At 39.8% G+C, this 25,393-nt stretch overlaps 1 protein-coding gene across 2 annotated transcripts in view; it reads right to left on the reverse strand.

The window, feature by feature from the left end:
- plxnb2b (plexin b2b) overlaps nt 1-25,393 on the reverse strand; it is a 99,160-nt gene that overhangs the window by 18,963 nt on the left and 54,804 nt on the right. For both annotated transcript variants that reach the window (XM_040132558.1, XM_040132559.1), the window contains 19 exons: nt 25,164-25,352; nt 24,916-25,041; nt 23,882-23,982; nt 21,828-21,954; nt 21,099-21,258; nt 19,773-19,884; nt 18,700-18,811; nt 18,226-18,327; nt 17,332-17,427; nt 16,562-16,649; nt 15,718-15,899; nt 15,152-15,300; nt 9,771-9,882; nt 8,813-8,949; nt 8,173-8,355; nt 7,130-7,223; nt 4,538-4,735; nt 3,091-3,270; nt 1,553-1,689 (listed from right to left, as the gene is read on the reverse strand). In XM_040132558.1, coding sequence (XP_039988492.1) covers nt 1,553-1,689; nt 3,091-3,270; nt 4,538-4,735; nt 7,130-7,223; nt 8,173-8,355; nt 8,813-8,949; nt 9,771-9,882; nt 15,152-15,300; nt 15,718-15,899; nt 16,562-16,649; nt 17,332-17,427; nt 18,226-18,327; nt 18,700-18,811; nt 19,773-19,884; nt 21,099-21,258; nt 21,828-21,954; nt 23,882-23,982; nt 24,916-25,041; nt 25,164-25,352 — 2,585 coding nt within the window. The remainder of the gene's footprint in view (nt 1-1,552; nt 1,690-3,090; nt 3,271-4,537; nt 4,736-7,129; nt 7,224-8,172; nt 8,356-8,812; nt 8,950-9,770; nt 9,883-15,151; nt 15,301-15,717; nt 15,900-16,561; nt 16,650-17,331; nt 17,428-18,225; nt 18,328-18,699; nt 18,812-19,772; nt 19,885-21,098; nt 21,259-21,827; nt 21,955-23,881; nt 23,983-24,915; nt 25,042-25,163; nt 25,353-25,393) is intronic.

Here is a 25,393-nt window from a genome sequence, read left to right on the forward strand (position 1 = left end):
GATAGCTAGAGCCACACAAGCTTTTCTCTGACCATAACAATAATATGTGATTAGCGCAGCTATTATTCTGCCACTGTGGGTTTGTTTCCTGAAAATGTGCAATTTTAACAAATGCATGATTGCCTGTAACATATATATACACACACATATACATATATATACACACATATATACATATATATACATACACATATACACACACATATATATACACATATATACACACATATATATACACATATATACACACATATACACACACACACACACACACACACACACACACACACATATACATGTACACACATATATATATACACACACACACACACACACACACACTTTTTTTTTTTAACAGGTGTAAACGTTTCATTTTTGTTTCATTTATAACCTCTCCCTTTAATCATCACATAGATAATGTACACCAAATTATGGAGAACAAGCTATTACATCAGCCCTTCAGCAATTCAAATCAAGAAGACTGCAACTCATGAGAGATGATCATTTCATGACCGGATAATTTTTTAGTTGGCTAGTACTAGTTGTGCCTATTCTGCTACTGTGGATCAAAACTGTGAAACCATCTTTTGTGCTGCAGATTTAAATAACCAAAAAAAATATTTCAACATTTTAAACAAGTTCGTCACCTTTCCAATAGATGCCAAAGTCTAGATTCAAGGATGTTTAATAAAACAAAAGCACACAACAGTTAAAAAAAAACAAACTAATTTCTAAAACTAGCAGTGCTTTATTACCAGTAAGGTGAACAAGCGTGCTACAATGCATGACATAGCAGTTTCCAGCATTGGAGTCAGGACCACATATTATGGTCACACAGGATTATGAAAAGAAAAGAACAAAATGTTTCTGTTACCCAATTTTTTTTTTTTTTTGATTGACAGATTAAACTGATTTGACAGATATTTGGATTTCTGTGATTTGAGTTTTGTAAAGTGTGTTCATTAGAGGCAGGGAGTTCTACCTCTCTGCGATCTAATTGACCCCAAACATAATGCACGTAAAATTCACTTCATCAAATGTGCGAGCCCTAGTTTGTAGCAAAAGGGAAGTATCACCACTTCAATACTTTTCTACATGTTGGGTTTTAATAAGGCCAAATAAAAGGGGCGGTTAGAGAAATAATTGATTGATTTTGCAATGATTGTTGTTATTTTTATTCACACAGGAGCCGAGTCTATGGGGCCCCAAACAGTAAGGAAGTGAAGCCAAGTTAAACAATACACAGGATTAAAGGGATCACAAGCCAAGGCTGAGGTTAGGAACAATGTCATAAAATATTGCTGTAAGTTAACTCTTGAGGTAGGTGATGTGTTTTGCTCAACAACACACAAAAATAGCCTCTCCTGCAAGAAAATGCATGTAAAACAATAACAGTTAAAAGGACTATGTGACATTTAACTGTAAAGGTCAACAAGTTCGGATAATACAGGTTTCTACAGCTTCTCTACTCTAAAACTGCAATTAGTAGAAGTTAGCTTACTTTATTTTTATTATAGCGTCTGTGAAGTTAAGCAAAAATAGCTGAACTTACCTGTAGCAGTAGACAGAGATAGCGATGATCAAGAGCATGGGCACGATGACGGCAGGGATGATGATGTAGAGTGACGATTCATTCTTATTCTCGTACTGCAGCGAGCCGACCACCCACTCTCCCTTCCCAAACATGATCTGTGGATAAACACAGAGAGGGAATCTTATTATCCGCACAAGCGCTCCACATTTTGGCCAGAGATTTATTCAAGTAGGTGCCAAGTAATGGTAAAGATTCGACTGTGCTAGTGAGGAAATGGGGGACTAAGGAGAATCTACATAATCGCCCACAGCTCTGCTTAAGCAGCTGCGAGGCCTCCCAGTATTTTTAAATCGCTGGGGCTATGTTCAAGTCAGAGGGCCCACATTAGCTGAACAAATGCACAAATGCGTTATTGTGTTTGACACTATATAGTCAAGCTTTTTCTATATAGTTATAGGTTGTACTATTGAGTGTACTTTGGTGTCACTTCTTTATGCAGCTCACAGCCACAGAAATTAAACAATGGCTCACGTGAGATGTCTTATCCAGAGAAGAGGTCACAGTATTCATCACAATCGTGTCAGCTACAATTAAATGTAATTATAAGGGCCTGTAGCTACATGAAAATTGTTCAACCAGTGAAAAAATGGGGTCTCGAGCAGTACAGAGGACACGCCTAGAGAAGTACAGTAAAGATTCATGATGCATGCACGCTCTCATCTGCAAGTCCGTCTACATGTCTACAGTGGTGGATTTAACTCACTCAAGTACTTTACTTGGGTACACACCTTGAGGACACATCTGAGGTACTTGTACTTTACTTGAGTATTTTCTTTTCATGTCACTTTATATATCTACTTCACTGCATTTCAGAGGGAAATACTGTATTTTTTACTGCATTACATTTATCTGACTGCTTTATTTACTAGTTATTTTGAAAATTAAGATTTTTGCATACAAAACACATAAAGAGCTTATAAAATATGATGCTTTCATATAGATTAAACTACCCAACAGCATAGATAGGTGACAGACAATTAAATGGCAACTACTTTGATAATCGTTTAATTCAACACTTCATGGTTCCAACTTCTCAAATGTGAGGGTTGGCTGCTTTTCCTTTTTTCACAATTTGAATCTGTTTTTTATAATTTGGACTGTTGGTTGGAAAAAAAAACAAGCATTGTGTCGGAGAAATGCCCATCCCAATTACCCAGAATAATTGGGATGGGCATTTCTCACTATTTAATTAATTTTCATAAACGAAACAATCAATTGAAAATTGGCTTCATCTCAGCCAGCTATAACAGTAAATGCTGCTCAAACATTAACGCATGCATAACAATACTCTGATGATATAATATATAATAATATAACCAATGCAGGGACATTTTTCTGCATTACGTACTTTTACTTTTAATACTTTCAATACATTTTCCTGATTATATATGCATATTTTTACTTGCAGTGTGTTATTAGTACTTTTACTGAGGAAAAGGATCGAAATACTTCATCCACCATTATGCGTTTGTCTGTCTGTGTGTGTCTGATCTGACCGTTAGATCCAGCAGCTCGGGACGGGTGTCTCTGCGGTGCCGCCTGGAGCGAGCACGGGGCGGGGTGGACGGCGGGTCCAGGAACAGCTTGTCATCTTGAAGCGTGTTGACCAGGCAGGAAACATCGCCCACAAACGCTTGAGCCTCTCTGGCCGTCATAGCTTTGGAGAATCCTCGACCCTGCAGGGGAAAAGCAACTTTAATGCTTAAAGAGTCGCGATTGAACAACATGAGGGGGAAAAATTAATTACTGCATCCATAAACCGTCAAGCAGACGCATCATATTTTGCGCATTACAAACATTATTGTAAGCATTTTAATTTGTAATGGATGGAAAGTTTATAACAGCGCTTCACTGTTCCACCAAGAGTGCCAAAATTAATTAGAAAGATTAAGATTATAGTAATTGTAAGCACATTTCTAAGTCATTTCTTACTTAAGACACTTTAGGCACAGCTCCAGTCAATCCCACAGCCCTGGCACTGCAGCATACACTACTCTACAGCACACTTCTATACTGCATCTACAGACATGGTTTCAATTATTCTAATGCAGTCTGGAATATAAGAAAGGTGAAATAACCTTAAGTAAACCAGCAGCTGAGTAACTGAAAAGCCCTCAGACCATTTTTGCAGTTGCCGTTCCCAACTAATTTACCTAAAGTGTGTTTACCCAAAGAAAACTTAAAGAGAGAATACTTTGAAGCACTGAAGCTGACATAAAGCAGTAACAGGCTATCGGGAGGAATCTGAATCATTTTGATAATCAATTAATTGGTCACGTCAAAGTTTCGAGAAAAAATGTCTCACATTCCCTAGGTTCAGCTTCTCACTTGTGATGAGTTGCAGCTTTTCTTTGTACTATGTGATAATGAACTGAACATCTTTTGGATCTGGAGTCTGTCAGACAAAACAAGCTGACTTCGCCTAGGAAAGTATGATAGGCATCGAAAGTTTTTCAAGTCCTGGAGAGGTAAAATTATCCAGTATTTCACAAAGAAAGTTAAATTTTTAGGGGGGGACAAAAAAAAATACAGAAAAAGTCAAAATTTTGCATCTCAGAAAAATGTCTTTTTTTGTTGTCACCTCATGACCCGACCCCTGTTTGGGGGTTAGAACAAATAAGTGTTTACGAATTGTGACTTCTAATGTACATTTGCCTCAGTTCATTTGAGTTCCAAAACAATCAAACCACTGAGCTAAAATAATACATGTGTTGCTATTTGCATCATTCTTAAATGCAATGAAACTCAACCACAATATAAGCAGCTAAAGAGTGAAAATGTGGCAAAGCAACTGTAGTTAAGCATCTTTTCCATTTTTATCCTCAGGTCAGGTAACACCATTTGTCTCAATTCCTTCACACAAATTAGGCTGATTTCTCAGAAACCGGGCGCTGTCATGGTATAACTGCAGCATTAAAAGGAAGCTGTGAGGTCTGTACTCACAGTGACGATGATGATGCTGGTCTCCGTGATGACCTTCTTCGCCAGTTTGTTGAAGATGGGGTCAGGGTGGTAGTCGAAAGGACTCAGTTTGAAATCGCAGTTGTCCAGCTGAATGGATGTTCTAAATTGCTGGTTCAGGGAGCCGTTTACTGTTGGAGACTGAAACTGGATGACTGTGTCATTCTTTTCGCGGGCGACCTGAAAATGTTGGAGGGAGAGTAAAATGTCACAAACAACCAAGTAATTAAATAGTGACACGAAACGCACGTGAAGCAAGTAAGACAAGACACGAAGGAGAATACAGTAACACTGTTCAACATAGAAAATTTGGGTTAGGATTAGAGATTTTAAAAAAAAAGCAAACAGTGGGTGTTAAGCACTTTTTTGAAAGAGGCAGTGAATTAATGTTTTTGTTGTGTGAGGGAGGAGTGCTTCGGGGGTGTTTGCAGGGAGTAAAGTTATGTTTCTTTTCAGTCATTCTATTAAAATCCCAATCTGCCATCGTAGAATAGCGGCCTCTGATGAATCACAACTCACGCTGAGTCATTCCTCCTCTGGCTTTGTTTATTTGTGTTTGATTAACTGGACTGATGGTGATATTTCTGTCATTCTCTGATTGTTTCCATACAGGGCCGACAATACCGTGTGTGACAGCTAAACCCCTCAGTCCTACACGCAGTCTAAGTTTTTCAAAAGGACAAGGCAAGAGGCGTAGACGCTACATCAAGTAATGCTTTGAAAAAGTCAAGCAAACCTACTATGAGTTGAATTCCTAGGTTCTCAGTTACAACTGGCTAGTTTCATATTTACTAAATCGGGTTGCACAATTAAAACTTAAAGGAACATCGTAGACCTGTTACTGCTAAAGACGTCAGTTATTGGGTGTCCTGATGGGCTAGGGGTTTTACATGACATCCCTCCTCTCCCTCCTTTTCCTGTCAGCAGTCTACTCTCTGTCTACAATAAAATAAAGGCAAACACCCACAAATACAATGCTTTTTGTTAAATGCCAACATCAGCATGCTAACATGCTCACAATTACAATGCTAACATGCTGGCGTTTAGCAGGAATAATGTTGACCACATTCACTGTCCTAGTTTTGTAGCAGCTGGCAGTTGGTAACTTGTGCTAATTAGCACTAAACACAAAGTGCAGCTGAGTCTGGTGGGAACATCATTAGTTTTACAGATATTTTGTCATGAACTGTGTCGGAAAAATTAAAATAATGACCTTATGGTGCAAATATCTTTAGAAATTTAAAAAAACATGAATAATTGTTTAGATATTTCCAGTTGGACCAACTGGCCAACAGTGCCATCCACAGAGCCATGCCATTAGAGTGGCTTAAATGAATAAGTGAATGAAATAAAACGCCTAAGTACTGTGCATATCAGTTGCAGGGAAACATCGGCATTGCCATCCAAGCATAAGCAAACAACTACATAAACAGGAAGTCAGTGTAGCATCACAAACCGTAACATGTACAGTACGTGGAAAAACACGTTTGTGAGAGTATATATTAAAGCAGTTTCTAATAACACAAACCTAGCTGCAGTTATCAAGTCATGTGTGAAAGGTCATTTTAAATTAATTAATAAAAATTCTTCCCAGTTTATACGACATCTCGATTAAGTGTAAGGGCAGATATGTCGCTTATAAGTCCTATTACCTCTAATACTCCTTTCTCTAAAAAGGTCATATTAACAAACCAGTTTTGTCAGTTGGCTCAGTTAGCTACACAACAACAACAGCTGGAAGTTAGAATGTGTGAAAATTTAGTAACAGCTATTCTCTATTCTCTTTAGAACATCAAAATAAAACATTGCTGCTTTGAGCCACTAACCTGACCTGCAGTGTAATCAACATGTTTTTACCACAAGCCAGCAGCCATAATGACTCCAAATATTTGGGTCTAGTTCAGTGGATGGACTTAAACCAAGAGAGGCTTATGAAGTTGACCAGCCAAGGCCTTTGAGATAACACATTACATCCGCTGTTAGTTTGTGGCAGCCAGAAGTCTTTTCAAATCTCTCCTGTCCCTGGGTAGCAGGGACCCGAGGCTTGGCCAGGACTAAAGTGGTGAGGAGCGGCATAGTAACATAATCTTCTGCAACCTTAATGCCGGTGTTAAATTTAGCCCTTTAAACGAAATGAACAAAATTGCTACAGCTTAACACCGCCCAGTACACTGGAGGGCTGGCGCTGGCAAGCTGCTGTGTGCAACTCCTTCAAGTTCCCTGGCAAAGTCAGTCCTACTTGATTAAGCTGGACGAGGAACATAGTTAGATTTTGGGGAGGGTGAAACAGCGGTGCTGCTATCTGCAATCCTACAGGTTTTAGGGATTTATGGTCTAAGAAGTGAATTAAGTAAAGATGAAGTAATACTGGCTTATCAAATCTCACTGATCAGTGGAAGCAAAGAGAGGAGGAGGTGTGAGTGTGTGTGTGTGAGTGTGTGTGTGTGTGTGTGTGTGTGTGTGTGTGTGTGTGTGTGTGTGTGTGTGTGTGTGTGTGTGAAGAGAGCAAACAAATTATCACTATTAGGGGTGGATAAAGATGGAGAGGAAGATTCTGATAAAGGGAATAGAAACCTCGAAAGCTGTTGAGTTGCCTCCTTGGACCTTCATAATGGCAGTCTGGATCAGGTCAAAACCGGAGCCTGTCACCACAATGTTCCTCCCTCCACTAATACACACACATAAACATACGTACACACACCAAAATCACAGAAAAGCATATGTATGAGCATAGATATACCTGGCCACACAAAGACGAGCGCTTGGGGAGAGTTATGAGAAGACAGACACAGTTCTTACATTGCACCTGGGGTAATTTCCACCGGAGATGAAAACAAATGAGTCTAGCCTGCCCTATCTGTTGTTCCAGCCAGTGTGCCAAATCAGTAATCATATGCATTATAGTGCTTTCAGTTGCAGAAAAAATGCAAAGTTACTGTCTAATGTGTCCATTTTCAGTGATTATCAAGAAGTTTGTTATAACATCAAAGGCTAGCATCCCCTTCAGCCAAGCAAAAGTATGGAAAATATTCTGCACTCACACACAGGTATACTCAGCCACTCTTTGAGGACAGATTATACTTTTTAAAACTACAAAGTTCTTGGCAGCAATAACCTTTACCAACGTTTCAGACAGATATAAGCGTGCAGGGCAGAGAACAAGGCAGGTGGCTTTAAAAGTGCTCAATTTTACGTATATTGCACTAATCTGCTCGACCTTCAATCAATGTTAACTGAGCAGCCTTTTCTTTTTTCGCTTCTCTACTTTAAAAACAAAATCACATCATGAGGCATTCAAGGGGACATTAATTTTTTTTGTCAACCTTGGTGTTAATCTCCTATATTGGTATATTATGATGACTATCATTCATAATAACAGAAAGTCAGAAATAAAAAAAGACAGCTGGAAATCCCTGTAGCTGTGGTAGCAAACTTACCAAATCTCTACAATGGAGATAATAGGTAAAATATTATGTCCAATAGTCAGAATGGAAAAAAAAGCTGACAAATACAATTGCCTCCAGATGAAATGAAAGCAGCAAAAACACATTGTGTATCAAACAGAACCAATGAATACTACAAACGCTTTGATTAGAGGTAAAAGACATGCAACTGACCAGACAAAGCTTCCTTTGGGGTGATGGTCCAGTACGATAGGATTTTCCAAGAACTTGAAGACCGTTTCAATGAGTGCTGCGGTATTCTTTCCGTACTTCACTGTGATGGTGAGTAAGTCCGAGGGCACCTTATCTGCTAGATATGCTCCTGTCCTGCAGGTGATCTGTTCTCCGAAATGCTCCCTGCCAAGACAAGGACATGACTGAGCAGTGGCTAGAGGGACGAGTGGGGGCCGCACAAGGTCACTATGCAGTGGAAGCCAACATAGCAGCAGCCTGACAGCTTGTTAAAACCTGGCTTTGCTGCTTCTCTAGGTCTTTATTTTTCTGTTACCTCTACCTAAAATGTCACTGTGGACTGGTTTTGACAGAACACTTGTGGTCACAACAGCGAAGGCAAACGGTGAAGGGAAAAAAAATCCTGCTTATGATACCTAAGTTAAGGTCAATTCCATTTTTGCTTCATGAGTGAGGAAAAAAAAAAAAAAATCAATTTATGGGCTTCAAAGTGTGCATACTGTAGAGTTTGCATGGAATACAATGTCTGAATAACAAGCAGCACTTATCAACCAAGGAGACTGAATTGAAACAGAATTGGTCTTTGGCGTGCGTGACAATTATTGAGAAAAGAAATCCTTACACAGTGCAGTCCACCCCTCCGATGGTGACGTGGACATCCTCCTTACTGCCAGTGTCCAGAAATCGCCCCGAAATTGTAATGAGTGTGCCCCCAGCCTTAGGACCTCTATCAGGTGTCACCGTGTCAGGAAATGGCTCCTGGTGAGAGGGAGGGGGTCACAAGATACAGCATGAATACACACTCATCTTTCCTCTTCAAGAATTTGCAAGCCTGCACAAGCTCCGACGCACGCGCAAACACTCCCCGACACACACGCAAAAAACACACAGATACAGTGCAATGTCATATACACACACATTTCCTCTCACCCTCCTTGATCGCATTTCAACTGTATGAGCCTACACACACACACACACACACAGGCACACAGGCACACACACACACACACACACACACACACAGGCACACACACACACACACACACACACACACACTCATACAAACACTCACACAAGTACCACATCTGCTTCAATTTGCTGAGCAAACAGTTAGGCGGAGCACTCCCCTGTGGGGAAGCTTTAGCGGAGCCAGAGATATGAAAAGCCAGTTAAATAGCTACGCTGCAGCCTGTTAAAGTATTAGAGAGAAAAGGGGGACTACTGCACAGCATCTGGTTAAAAAGGAATGCATACACATTCTGGCTTATCTTACAATGCATTACCATTGCAATGTGACAGCATGTAGACGCTTAATTTGCCAATACAATAGGATGTTGTATTTGAAAAATTCCTCCTAAATTACATGCCCTAGGTATGTTCTGATTAGTAGCTCTCTGCAGTTAGGAAATGGAAAACATAATAGAGACTATGAAACAACAAAATCAGCTGAAATCTTTTGGATGTGTTTATTTTCTGGGTCAAAGTGGTATGCATCCATACTGAAAGTACAACTAAGGAAAGAGATTTTCTGTGTGTGTGCACGCGCTTTTGTGTGTGTGTTAGTCAGAGAGAGTATTTACCCTGTAGGTGAAGTACATGGAGGATGTTCCTCTCTTCCCCCCCTGCACCTCCACCTCCACCTGTCCCCAGTGTTCACTCATATGGTCAACAGGGCCAATCTCACATACCACGCTGGACAGGACAACAGGAAAAACATTTAAGACTAGGGCTGCAAATAACAATTGTTTTATTTACTTATTTATCTGCTGATTATTTTCTTGATTCATCGTTTGTCTAGGAAAAAACGAAGATATTTAGTTAACTGTCACATAAGATAAAGAAAAGCAATAAATGCTCCCATTTGAGAAAAGCTGGATCAAGAGAATGTTTGGCATTTTCCTTTGACAAGAGTGAAAATGTATTCCCTATTAAAATTCACTTTCACCAAATTTGATCAGCATGTCTGAACCTGCACAGCTTCTGCAAATCAAAACTCTTGTCTCTGCTAGTTTCACCTCTAGCCTTGAAAAGTAACAAATAGCCTCATGGAATGTTTGCTCAAACATATCAATTCAAATTAGCTATTTCTAAATGATTACAGATATTGGCAGACACATGAACACTGTGTTTTGTTTCATTTAACTGGAGAAAGGGGATGAAAATAACAGAAGAAATTTTAAAAAACAAAAAAAAACAAAAACAAAGTTCAAGTCATTAAAAGTGTGCAGACATACTAAACAAGTTAAGCTGATGTTTAAGTAATGTTGTTGACTAGGCATGAATGAATGTATGACTGTAGTATGATTTCTAATGCCAGACTGGCTGGCTCTAGGATATCAGAAATTGAACCCACTGGGAATTTTCCCACATTGGCACGTATGTAGTTTACTGGGAATTGTGTGATAAAATAAACACGTCTGCTGCAGTCCTGAGGTGAAAATGTGTTGCTGACGAAAGAGGTCAGCATAAAAAGGCATGCCTGATTTGGGCTAACAGGCGGGCCACGAGTAGACAATTAACAAACAAAACAGCGATGTGAAGCAATGATATAATGTGTAATGATGATAAAATAATGATAATATTGTAATGGAAAAAAAGAACCGGCAGCACAAGTAAAAATAAAGGCAGCAGTAGACACATGAGCTCCAAAAGTAGATGATTTAAGGGTGAAAAACATTCCATCTGGTCTCATAAATCCTGGTTTATACCTCATCGTGCAGATGACAAGGCAAGAATTTGTCATGAACGTGGATCAATCCTGCCAGGTGTCAACAGTTCTGGCTAGTGGCTGTGGGGCAACAATGTGGATGTTTTCTCTTTTACAGATCGTTTGTATGAACTGAACACCTCTTAACTCCACTGTGAATCAAGTGCATTTGCCAGACTTAAAGTTTATACCAGTGATTTGTTTTGGGTTTTTTATTTTTTTTATTTTTGCTTTTGGCAATACGCAGCTCAAAATAATGCCTTGGTATGTCTGCAGCATGAATACACAACCACAAAAATCTGTGGGAAATCAGTGTAGTATATTTCTAGTATAGTTACTAGTGACTTTCCAGACTAAGAATTTACATTAAAAATATATGATAGGCTTATATAATACTATGCATTGTTAATGATTAAACCAATGGTTCCCAACCTTTTTGGCTTGTGAGTCAAGCTGACCCGGTCTCCAATAGCAGTTGAGATAAGCAGCCAATGTCATAAAGATATGATAGACTGAGCCTCCGGTCGAGGGAGTAAACAGTCATAATACTGATACCCTTCAGGGTCACGAGATACACAGTCTTCCCTTGGGGAGAGCATACAATAGGTATTGCTTAAAATATACAGCGTGAATTAGGTTAACGTGATTTAATATTTAGGACTTGGTAACCAATGGGATATTCACACATGCATGAATAGTTGCTGTGGTCCCCATGAAGAGTATCCCTACTTTGACATGTAGTAGGTAAGGAAGATCACCTTCAGAATTGGGTGGCATTACACAGTGTTAATTTTGTATTGCTCATCTCTATTCCCATTGGTCAAGTTTTCAATAAAAGCTTCTACTTAAGAGATCTGGGTCTCCCCCGAAACTTTCTCCATCACAAGTTAACTGGCTCGCAAGATTTCCATCACAAATTGGCATCATGAGCAGGATCCCAAGAGACCTCCGACTGGTAAGTTTCTTTTGTTTCGCCTTGCCATGTCTTTGTTTACCGAGATCATAAAGAAACTGCGTATATCTTCTACAATTCAGCTGTAAACATCTAATGCCTTTATCAGGGTTCAGTGTCTGGGGAGTGTTGACCATGCTGCAAGTGCAACAGACCTCCTAGCTGATCCCTCTGGGTGCGTTGGTTGGGACATATGTGCCATACAAACTTCCCAGCGGATGTTCAATCAAAATTGATAAGTATGAAGTATGCAGAAAAGAGAGAGAGCACAATCAAAGGTTTTTTTTTTTTTTGGTAATACAACTTCGGGTTGTGTCCGACACAGATAAGACCCACAGAGAGTGCTTTAAAAGTCTCAAATGACACCACTGATGTAGCAAAAACAGAAGAGAAGAAAATGGAGACCTTTTGATGCTGCTGTGGTATTTTTAGTGATGTGCACGGTATGTTTGTGTGTTTAATGCTTTAATGTGAATGTTGCAAATACAGGTAACAATCGGTCCACAGCAGAGATTAAAAGTAAATCTGTAAAAGAGCGCCGAAAGTGAAAATTTAAAGCAAAATGATCTGCCCCCGGTAGGTAAGCAGAGACAAAATCAGAGTATGAAGCAATGCTTCCCCCATGAATGCATGCAGGAATAGTAGGTAGGCAGAGAAGATGTTATTATGTGTTGCCTTTCAAAGCACTCGTGTGAATGACTGTATGAGGGTTCATTTGATGAGTGTAAACTGCAGATGGCCAAAGTAATGACTGACCCCAATAAAGGAAATCCAGTCTGGGATTTCAGATACATGAGACAGTGTGAAAGTATGGAAAGAAATTGCTTCCCAGCGTCAAGGAAAGTGTGGCATGAGTGTGGGGACGAATGCAAAGCACTGTGATTTTGTGGCGTCTGAAGAGTTGAGAGATACTATTGAAAGGCGTGCAAACTGTTTTGCTGCGTATCACATGCCTTTGCTGGACACTGCATTTCAGACCAGAGCTGTAGAAGTGACAGAAAATTAAAGAAGGCCACCCCAACGATATTGTGGGGTGAGTGCTAAAGCAATGATGTATGGATGGGCAAACTCGCCACAGAGAAGCTGCTGACAATATTGAGCATTGTTGCTCAGCCAATTCCAAAATCAGCCAGCAAACAGCAAAATGAGCAGTGAAAATGTTGAGGATAGCAGAAATAGCAAGTTTCCCTCTATCCAAAACTGCCTACTAACAACTGTACAGATGAGCCAGGTCCAAAAAAGAGACAGATAGATGAAGCCGCTCTTTCTTGCCTCTGCCACTCTAACTCAGAGACAGAGAGTCACCTTATTACTACGAGCAGAGCTATGTTAGCTGAGCATAAGAAGCTGCAGGAAATTAAAACTGCAGATTTACAGAACAGTATGGCACTTGATCTCCTGTTAGCATCGCAGGGGGGGGTAACATGCAAAGTCATTGGTACTGCATGGTGCTCCTACCTGTACATCGCTCATGCAACAACAGAGGTTATGGATACGGTTCAAGACAGAGCAAAAGGCATTAAAGAGCTACATGTTAATCATGGATTTAGCTTGGGGGATTTCTCAGATGTGTTTGGGTCATGGGGGTCCAGCTTAGTTAAATTCTTAGCTACTCTTATAGTATCATTGCTTCTCTTGCTTCTCCTGTGTTTCTGTTCTTGTTAAACTGGCTATTTGTAGAACCACAACAGCGAATGGTAAGTGAAGTTGATAATGATTTGGGGTTGATGCATCATGACCTCTGAGGTTTTGAGGACTGGATTCCACCAGGTTCAATCTTTGATGAAAAGATGAATAAAGATGAATATGTCTGAAATGATTATCTGATAAAAAAAAACAAAAAAAACAAAACAACAATAATGTGACAGATAGAGCACTATATATCTTTACACACTATATGTCTTTACACATGTGAACTAAGAGACATACAGTATGTCAGTCTCTACCCGCAGACAGAGTTTTGCCAAGCTGCTACCTCTGTGTTTTTGGTTTACTATTATAGTTAGGTTTGCTTTGCTTATGCAATAATCATTTAGTTCAACATATGTTTTAGCAGAGTGAGAGAAATCTCTGTTATGCATATGGTTTGTTGAGGACATGGGTATTGCTTGAAATATACAATGTTTAAGAATTGAGTTAACATAATTCAATGTTTAGGATTTGATAATCAATAGAATCTTCCCAAATGCATGGATAGCTGCTTTTGTCCCATGAAGAATATCCTCATCTGGACATGTAGTATGTTTTGTATGAGTTTTGTACGGATTTAAATATGCCCTGCAAGGAAGATGACCTTCAGAATTGGGTGGCATTACACAGCGTTAACTTGTATTGCTCATCTGTATTCTCCTCGATCGAGCATCAATAAATGCTTCCGCTTAAGACATCTGGGTCTCCTGAAAGTTCTTCCATCACGCGTTAACCGGCTCACAAGATTTCCATCACACACCAAGGAGACATTTCTCCTCTAAACTCTCAGATAATTTTGTTTAAATAACTGAGGCCAAAAGAGGTAAAATACTAAAAAAAAAAAAAATCCAGGATGAGAGAAAAGCAAAAGAAGTAAAATGTGAATACAGGCTTCTGTTGCAGAACTTTGTTTTGTCTTCTTTCCTGCCCCTTTAATAATCTCACAACCCCAAACTGTAAAGTAGTTAAAACTAGCTTCACCTCACCCAGCTACAACAGTAAAATGCTGCTTACACATTGTTGCATCAGTACTAAGACTCTAATAATGCCATATATAATAATACATTAGTTGCAGGGGCCATTTTTCTGCAGAAAAAGTACTTTTTCTTTTGATAGTTCAAATTTCAAGTATACACTGTTCACCTGAATGGTTTTAATGTCGCAGTGTATCTTGCTGATAATACTTCTGTACCTTTGCTTAAGTAGAATTTTGAATAACAGACTTTCACTTGTAATTTTCGTGTTGCTCTTGGTACTTCTTGTGAAAAAAAAAAGAATCTGAATTTCCTCGAATGTTTTCCCCTGTTAATTAGAGCGATCCTGTTTCTGAATCAACCTGTGTCTGGCAACTTTCAGATCAATACAGTCGTATAATGACCTAATTAAAATATACACCCAGGTTACCTCAAGGAAAGGAAAAGTTTTTCTTAGCTGATAACATATCCAAAACTTTACAAGATGAAAGACTTTGGATAAAACATGTCTATACACAGTTTGACCAACAGTATACAATAAAAAAACTGTGTGCTATCATTATATATGGTATTTAACAGAATGTATGAGCTGCTCCTAATATATACTTTCATAAATACATCAAGATGTGTGATCACTACCTTGTGGAGACAGAGTACTTCTCCTCCTGATGGATGCAGGGCTGTCCGACCACCGTGATACTTTTAATGTCTTCCTTGTGGATGCCAAGGTTGGAGCCGCGGATGGTGATCGAGATGCCTCCCCGCAGGGGTCCAAAACGAGGGATGATCTGGATGAGAAGGAAGGATTCGATAACTTGACTTCGAATGGCACTCCCTTGCTATTAAATATATGGGAGTTTGGATCCCAAAAAACTCCTCCAAAATATCATAATCAGTCAGGCTGGAGTATGTACGGTCATAACCTCCGCCATCAACACAATTACTGATGGATTTTTGTCAATGACAATGAGGCACCGACAATTAAGGGAGCAAGGAAAGTATTGATCCAATCTAAACACGTCCTCAAGGAGAAACAGACTTTGAATTTGTCCGTCAACAAAAACAGGAGAAAATAATGTGGCCAATAAAAGTGCTTCAATCCAATCCCCAAAGCTTTTCCACTGCTAATCACAAGTCGTTAAAAACAACTACTGTTTCAAGTTTAGGGGTCAACATAAAGAGATGACAACACAATAAATACTCACATCAGTGATCTGGGGGTCGGGGCACTCGATGTTGTAGGGATCCTCTGAGCCTTGTTGTGTATTGCACAGCTTCTCATACACACAGGCCTTCTGCTTGGCGCACCACACACAGCTGTACTTTGGGTCGGCATTTTTACAGAGACTGCAGTCCTCCCTCCCCATGGAGCAGTTGTATAGTGTGACTATATGAGAAGTATTGAGAAGAAAAAACAGACTGTTCAAATTCTATTTTTACACCATTTTCTCTGCGTGTTTTTTTAGGAAAAAAAAAATCTGTAGCCTCTCTTTGCTTAAAGTGAACGTTTTTCTAAAAAGATGCTAGAGTCAATCAATGATAAGGCAACAACGCATAGTACTCTTGGTAGTAAAGATGCAAACACAACTTTATTATCAAGTATTAGGGGAACTAAACATGATTTTAACTAGGATCAGTTTATTAATAATACAGAAGTTTCCAAATGGTTTTTTCTTTATTGTGAACCCTCCCCCAACCCACTTCTGAAACCAAACCTATTCCCTTGTATAAATTATAATGTGTGAAATGTGTGTATTCTGAATGAATGATAAGATGTCTAAGTTCATATCTGATGACTTTGTTTTAAATTGTATGACAAGGAAAATGCAAAACAGGGCCTCACAATCACTTGTTATGAATGCCTCTGAATCCTTCATGTACTGTCAAAACGTACATGATGCTACAGTCACTACCAATTAATTTCCTGATTAATTTTCAATTGTAGATTAAAAGGTAGCTTCCTCAAGTCTGGAGCCCCCACACTGGGACTAGCAGTGTACACACAAGGCATTATAAATAAGATCTCCACATTAAAATGTGAGACCATACCGTTCAGCGTGCTGTCCATCTTCTTGCCTGACTCCTTTTCCTTCACGTAGAAAAGAACATTGGTCTCCGGTGACTTATCGTAGGAAAACTAAGAAATGGGAGGAAAATGAATTATTAATACGGAATCAAGTGATTAATGGCACTTAAGCTCTTCTCGGCAAACAGTGTGGGCTGCTGCTCCCTCATGCCAAGGGCGGGAAAAAAAAAAAGGAAGAAGAAAAAAAAAAAATCATACGCAGTCTGGCAGATTTTCAGCTGAAGAAATCAATGTTAGAAAAGAACATAGCTGGGGGCTAGGCACTGTTTGAGCTTCCCAGTCACAGAATTCACAATTTGGAGATGGAGCTAAAATAACTCTAGTGAGGAGAGTCTGTCCATTAGAGGGAGCTATAGAATATCAAAGGGAGTTTGAAAACCAGCTAAAGGGTGATTTGATTTAAAAGTCTGGAACATAGTGTTAGCTGTACATATATAGAAAGTGTGCATATGGATTTTTTGCGGCACAGAAAAATGGAAATGAAGCAGTACTCTACAGTATATTTCACTCAAAGCGCAAATTAGAACAGAGCTATTCTGAAATGCACTTTGACAATCAGGTCCGCAAATCAGCCATGGTTCAAGGACCTGTGTCGAGTGGAGGGCAAATTGGCCAGAAGCTATCTGAACAAGCTCACCAAAATCAGCAGTTCGGCATGAACACAGAGACACAGTCAAGTATCAAGTGTTGAGTCAAGACCATTGTCAAACAACTAGCAAACAGCTATACTCACATTGAAGCCGCTGAAGGTATAGAACGGCCCGTCCTCGAAACTGACCGGGTCCTCCACGTTTCTCATCAGCTCAGTGCCGATGGTGAAAACCCGACCCTGGAGAGCCAGACATTTAAAACAAGAAACACAGTGCATTAGTTTATGTAGCTTCAATTTATAAAGTGCTGTTCTCTAATCTTCTCATAAAAGAGAAATGTAAAAGACTATTTTGTGCATGTAAACTCCACCGAGCCCTTTGTTCCCGGAGATCATCGGTTGGGATGATCTTTCCCTGCTACAACCATGAGGCATGTGGGAGTACTGGTAGTATTGGTAAAACATGCAGGACACATGTTTTAGAACACAGAAGTGCCATAACATAGAAATGATATGGAGTTATCTGTCAAAAGACATTTTAAAGTGTCAACAATTTCATTCTGTGCCATCCAGTGGATTACACACGCAGCCAGAGGTGGTGACTTTAATCAAAAACTACTATTTCAGAATGTATATTCATTTTCTATAAGAGAACAATAGAAAAATTAGGAGAGATGTCTGTCTGAAAATCTGTAAGCTGTACTGACTATGGTTCTGTGACTGAGACATTCACTTTTTTGTCACGTTTTTTTCCCCCCACACTTTTCCAGCTTTTGCACATGTAAAAAATTGATTCTTTTTTTGCGTCAGAAGAGTCTCTTTTTGTCAGTGTTTCAGTAATTATTCTATGAGACAGGAGTATCAATTCATGCACTGGTTAAAATTTGTGACCGAACAAATTTGCCGAACAAACAAGAACGAACATTTGTCACTCAAGAAGGTGGTTCACTGTGGTCCTAATATCAAACTCAAAAAGTGTTTAAAAGAGCCGAAAAGATTTCCAGAAATGCTTTAAATTCTGTTTCTGTGTTGCGTTACCTGGTAGAGCTCCAAATTGATCCCCTCGAAGCTGATTCGAGTCTTGTAGCCTACAGGAATCAGCACAGGATCCGGATTCTCAAACTGAGGACACTTCGCTCCCTGAGAAGGCATCAAAGCATATCAGATATTCCCAATTTTACTCATTTACATTTTAAATACGCCAACCACTTAACAGACACCCTCATCTGCAGCAACAGATAAGTGTATCGCTGCAACATCTGCTGACTTGTGAATTGATATCCTCCGCCCTACAACATTTGTCACGCAAGATGGTGGCAGCTGATACCAGGATTTGAGTTTTTTATTAATTTTCGAAAGGAATTTGAATCGCTCAGGCGGTGCGTCACGTGTGGCGATTAGATGTGTCTTATGAAACTTCTGCTGCACTTTTCCAACATTTATCATACACAAACTATCAGAGAAAAGAGTCCTTGACCCGGCACCAATGTGTTCACCCTTGAGATAACTAACCTGACGGTGCCTGATGATGTTGGGACCCACCACACTCTCGTCCATGTCGCTGCAGGTGTGGTCAAATATGTTCCACTGGCAGCCCCACTGACTGGCCACACATGACATGCAACTGAAAATACACGCAGAAATACAGACACATAAACAACAATGATGAAAAAAATGCTTTCACACACACAATTAGGCATGGGCGCACACACACGGGCACGCACGCACACACACACACACACACACACACACACACCAAAATTCTAAAACATGCAAACTCATCAGAGAGCGTCCGGCACAAAAATCCATGCTACTGACAATGAAATGGATCTTTGCAATTTCACATAAGCAAAGCTCGTTCATCACACATTCCTTGCATGAAAGAAATGAAGGAAAAAAATAAGGAGGGGGGGGTGGCAAGATCGACTTTCATTTTTTGATTAATGAAAAGGAAACTGAGGCAATTTCCTCGGCTTGATAATAAGAGGAAGAGAGAAAATGCAAGAGGTGCATTCAATACTACAATGCATCACAATTTACAGACAGAGCCTTGATCTCTCATCTGTGCATGCACGGTGATACATTCACTTCAAGGTTGTCAGTTGATGCTGTGTTTAGTGTCGCTGTGTATTTTCAGTGAGCGACAGAGCAGAACTGATAGATTAAGAGTCGGACTCATTGGAGAACTTTCGGTAATCCTGGTTGGCATCACTGTGGCTGCGAGGACAATATTTAGACACTGGAGAACACCCAAATCTCCAGAATTAAAAGCATGGGCAAACACCATAGTTAAAACAGCTTCATATGAGTGTATGCTTAACAGGATGAACAACAGAGAGAAGAGTCAGGCCCCAGTTTGGGGTCTTCTTAGGACTTAAACCGATTTGCCTGTTGGCTCCTCATAATAATTAATACATGCTGCATGGATATTCTTCCCAGTCATATTATTATTGGAATATTTCTTATAATATTGATTATTATTTATTTTGTATTTTTTGTTTTGGCTTATACCAAAAATAAAAGCAATAAAAATATAGAATTATATAATAAAATAAATAAATAAATAAATAAAGAGTCTGACTCACGGTGTGTTTTCAGATTTTCTCACTGTGGCAGCACAGTTGTAGAACTTGAACTCCCGCGTGGCCAGCTCCACAGTCTCGTTGACGAAAATCCTGATGGCCACGGCCACAAAGTCTGAGGGCACAGCAAATGGAGGGTTAAAATATGCTGCGATGGCAGTCGGGGGGTATGAATTTTTTCAACATTTATGGATGGGGGATGGTGTCTTTGGGAAGGAGTCTGAATATCCATAACATCCAGTTCATTGTAAGATGTTATTTGTGAATTTGAAGACAAAACCACACAGGATGGACATGTTGAGACACACAAGTCATGACCTTTAAATAATTCAATATGACCTCAAATACCCTTATACTAATTATGTATTAATGTATTAATTTTAAAAGTTATAATATTCACTGAATTGACCTGTTAGGGGTTATTCTGTCAGCTTCAAGCAACCATTAGGTCCAGAGCAACCAGTACTCCAAGGAAGTTGTTTAGCTGAGATAGTAGGCCACTTTTATACTACCCTCTTTGAACAGAGATCCTGCCACATCCGCTTTGCTCGTTTACGGTGAACCAAACAAAGTCGGCATAATGTTGCCCCAGTGTGTGATTTTTTGATTGCATGCCAGCGTTCTGAAACCACAGATGTGACATAACAGCAACAGCGTCGGTGTCTATCCCACCATGCCAGCTTTCCCTTTGAACCAGACGTCGATTCAGCTTTGAGACTACCTCTGCTGGCGGCTTATTGGCGGAACAACAATGCCCCCCAATTCCATGTTCGTAGCTTTTATACAGAGTGGCAAGGCGGAGGTAAACGCACAACATTCCCGCTTTTTTACAGGCCATATAAAAGGGGCTACTGACATCTCTTCTTGTGATCAATTCAGTTATTATTTGACTGCCTAACAACAGCCTGACTCAGTAAATATATGGTGTTTGTTGTGGGAAAAAAGCAACTCTGCTCTATTCCCAAAAAGCTTCATGTTTTATGTCATATATTAATTTTATGATATTAAGGGATGTGGGTCTTTGTTTAATAGAAAATGGCCCAACACTGCTATAAAACACTCATCGAAAAACTGACTCCTGTGCTGGAATAATACTTCATTTGTTTTATAATAATAAAGCTCCTAAAACTAGATTTTGACACAGGGTGTTTCTACAAGACATAGCTCATAAATCAGTTAAAAATGCAAGATCCGCGTTTGTTGATATTGTAATTTTGTGGTGCAATGAATCTACCTGGTGATGCACCATTAGTTATAGTGCAGAACAGCAGACGTTTGACTTGAAAGAGGATTTATTCAAAGAGGGAAGATTAATTATAAAGGAAATACCTTGGTCCTCAGGTGTTTGTGGTATAAGTGAGGGATGGGGCAGATCGCAGGAGACCTGACCGGAGTCAGACATGGTGCCTTCACTCTGGAAGGACTCGATGGTGCAGTGCAGACGGTCAGAAAGTCCGATGGTAGGCAGGGAGGGGATGTTGATCTTCACCTGGTCAGAAAAAAATGCGCAGATCAGTTTAAACTGCTGAAAACGGTGAGTTTTTGATTGAAAGCATTAAGGTTTATGACCAGTTTTGCTGAATAATATTAGTTAACATTAAACTAATCTCTGCTTTGTATATAAACACCTCAGTGCCACTGTGAAGTTCTAGTACAGTTTGCAACTGGAAAGGCAGTAGACCGATTGAGAAAGAGAAAGGAGGAGAGGTGGTGGGTAAGAACAGGAGGGACAGAGAAGTAGTCCGAAAGTGGTGGAATGAAAAAAACAACTTGAGAGAGAAAGCGCATAAGAGAGGCTCTCCATCTTCAGGCTGTGAGCACAATCAACAAGGTCAGTTATAATAAGCCAGTGTGGAGTTTTTTGGATGGATCAATACAGAGTAGGAAGACCTAGAGCCCAGGTCTCTGATTCACAATGGAAACAGTTTATTACTCAGGCTGTGCATGTTTGTGTGACGTGCATGTAAGTGGGGTTGTGTACTGCAGAGACGGAAAGAGGTGCAGAGAACAAAGGCATGGAGTGAGCAACAGTGAGTGAGAAGAGAAGAAGCGCTGTACCTTCTGAGTCTTTTTACAAGAAAGATTCGGGGGATAGAAGGAGACAATCTTGACACACTGCTGCTTGGGGCTCCACAGCCAACCATTCTTGTCCTCTGCCCGTCGGCACTCAGACCTCCTGGTACACCTTCAGACGAAGGATGAACAATTCCCATCAGCCTCTGCTCCACATACCCTAAACACTTTTACAAGGCCTCAAAAAAAACAAAACAAAGCCTATATGGACTGTTGTGAATAACAACCCCATGCCAAAGTGACTTCAAGGAGGGCCTGTGCATGTTTTTCAAAATAAAGTTTTGTATAGATATGTAAAAAGGCTTAATTGGCAGTAGGTTTTGCAGCATGAAAGTGGAAATCGTTTAAATCAAAAAGGAGCCATATTTAAAATCAATTAATCATTTAGGTCATTTTTTGAGCAAAAATGCAAAACATGCAATTGTTCAAGCTTCTCAACTTAGAGATCTGCTGCTTCTCTTTATCTTATATAATAGGAAACTGAATTTGTTTTAGTTTTGGATGGTTGGTTGAATAAAATGGCATTCAGGAAAACTATGATATGCATTTTCACTATTGTATCACGTTTTATAGATTAAATGGCAATCGTTATCATTTGATCACAAAAATAATTGCCAAAATACTCAATAATGAAAATATTTGTGTGTTAGTTTAAAGGTGCTATATGTAAGTTTTGTCTGCCGCAGAACGTGGTTTCTTGCCGGAGGCAGTGGTGGCGATGGTGGTAATGGCCGCTTGCCAAGAGCTTCAGCCATCATTGCATTACAAGACAAGAGGTGAGAATACACCCTCTGAGCAGCACTACTTCCTCTCATGTTGGACTCAGGGCAGACTGGATGCTACAGTGACACACCATCTCAAAGTGGAAGTACAAGACAGGACAGGCCAGGTCTAGCTAACTTCAGTAGAAGAAAAGAAGTGACAGACATAGAAGCAAAACAAGCGTTAACACCGGCGTTGCTTTCCACCACCGGAGACAGCTCTTTGCGAGTAAAGGAATGATGCTGAACTCGCAACGTTTCTTCTAGACTAGTGAGTGCACAGCTGTTAATGCTAACATTGGCTATGTAGCGAAAGCAACAACTTACATATATCATCTTTAAACATTTGACAATATAATTTGCTGTAAAAATAATGTGATACACTATCATAATTACAGTATATTGCACTGCAAAAGGAGAAAAACAGAACACACAATAAACACAATCTGAAATATTAACACACGTTGATCTTTCATATCTTTTTGTTATCATCATCAATCAGGTGAAACACACAAAAGACCCAAAAAAGAAACCCTGTAGCTTCAGATTTTAGTTGAGAATAATATGGATTAAATTGTGGAAGCGAAAAGAGAAAAGCAAACTCTCTAAGTACAGCTTCAGCTAATAATTTTTTTTTCATTGATCAATCTGATCTTCTTATCTAAGAAACATCAGAAAACAGAGAAAAATGTCCTTCGCATTGTCCTACAGCCCAAGGTGTCATCATGTGTGTTTTTTATATGACTAGCAAGTACAAAACCGTAATGTAAGATATCACAGTCGAGAAGCTCGAACCATTAAAAGTTACTTAAGTTTAAAAAAAATTTAAATTTTCTTTCAGTTGACTTATCGATTGATCAACTAATCACTGCAAGTCTAACGCTATTTAAAGTGCATGCAGTGTTTCAACTTCCAGAGGGACACAACTGTTTTTCTGCTTTTTTCGTGTTCTTGATCACATCCCAGTAAAACACATGCCACATACCACCCATTTCTACCCTCTAGACCTTGATAAATATAGGCTGATGAGAGTAAATTGCATAGGCTGCCTTCGCTGCATGAGGCTGACAAACAGCTTTAATTCCTTATGGCTGCACGGACAACAGGAGATGGAATATAAACACCAGGGGGTACTAAAAGTGACTGCAATAAAACACTGAACAAATACCCTGCTGTGTTTTACAGATGGAATTGCATGTGTGGGTGTTAGACTGTCGCTGTGTGTGTGCATCTGTAAGTGAATGAGTGTGTGTGTGTGTGTGTGTGTGTAGACCTCACCTGCCCTCCAGGACACACCAGCCACAGTAAGGGTCCCTCAGTTCCACGCATGATCTGCAGTCTTTCTTTTGGAGGCACGTTTGCACTGGCACCTTGTTGATCTGGAGCATTACAACATGAAATGTGATCTAACAGTGCACTTTAGAGGAGGCACAGCACAAAATATGACGCGTTTTTAAATGGAAATTTTCCTTGGTTAGCAGAGCGAGAATAAAATAAGTCTCGTCACAGCACATGGTCCCTCATGTCTGCTCCTCACATTTAAATACTAAAAGAATTCCCTCCATCTACATGCCAAATGCTACTTTAAGGCTTCAGTATGCTTCATCAGAACTGCTTGTCGAAAAATGAGCACTCTTACTTTTGATACCCAAGTACTAAGTACTGATAATTATTTGCTTTTCCGCAGTAAAATTTTCAATGCAGAGATTTACTTGTCATGGAGTATTTATACATTTTGGTATATCTGCTTGTACTTAACTAAAAGATCTGAGTTGTTCTTCCTCGACTGATTGTACCCTGTATTTCTTTAAAAACATATTCACCTCTCGTTTGCAAGACAGAAGGAGTTTTATCAACTTCCTTTGTGGTTAAAACTAAATCAGACAGTATGAGACTAATACTCTTTTCCTGTGTCATTGAGAAAAAAACTCTAAATAACAGAGGACCTAATGAAGAGGCAACTGTAACACCATGTCTACACAGGAAGTGTGTTAGTTGCGTTTTTCAGTCGTCCGTCTAACATATCTGACGGTAGAGATATGCATCTATTTTAATCAATACGGCTGTCTACAAAGGTGGTGTCCCTGTTAGCTTTTAACTCACACTACACGTGGTTAACTGCAAACTAAAGCATCTTTTTTTGAATTTCAAGTCTATTTTCTTCTGTTGCATGTGACTACAGAGATTGTGCATTGGGCTTTTAGCGCTGCCAAAAACGTGGGTGACTTACACGCAGTACTGTGCCTGAACACCTCCTGCGCAGACACGTGTTATATATTATATGCGTTACGAAAAGACCCTGACATACAAACCTTTTTCTCAGTGGTAACGTAGAGATGGCTGTGACTGAGGTCAAAGAAAAAGTTCTTGTTGACTTTCTCTCCAATGGTGTTGCCAGGAGTCTTGCTGTACACATATGGCTCCTCGGTCAAGTGTACCTGGTCAGAAAACAAAAGGTAACACTGTCAGATATGAGGTTTATTTCCCCAGTCTTCCTTCCCTCAGGTAAAAGTTTAAAGGTAAAAGTAGAGAAGAGCAATGGATCAGAGGACAACTCCACCTTGACGACCTCTCCCTGGTTGTTCCCCAAGAAGGCGATGGTGTGCTCATTCTCCACAGCGACAGCCACAGCGGTCAGAAGGCCCGTCTTGGTCAGCACTGTGTTCGCCTTTAAGGCGAATCTTGGTTTGCTGGCCAGAGGGGAAGGCAGAAAGTCCGCACCACACTTGAAATTTTCCAACGTGTCCTTCTGCAAAGAGAAAAGAAAGAGTTAATTTTCTCCCATTAACC

Source organism: Xiphias gladius, chromosome 8 (genome assembly GCF_016859285.1).
Source record: "Xiphias gladius isolate SHS-SW01 ecotype Sanya breed wild chromosome 8, ASM1685928v1, whole genome shotgun sequence".
Classification (NCBI taxonomy): domain Eukaryota; kingdom Metazoa; phylum Chordata; class Actinopteri; order Istiophoriformes; family Xiphiidae; genus Xiphias; species Xiphias gladius.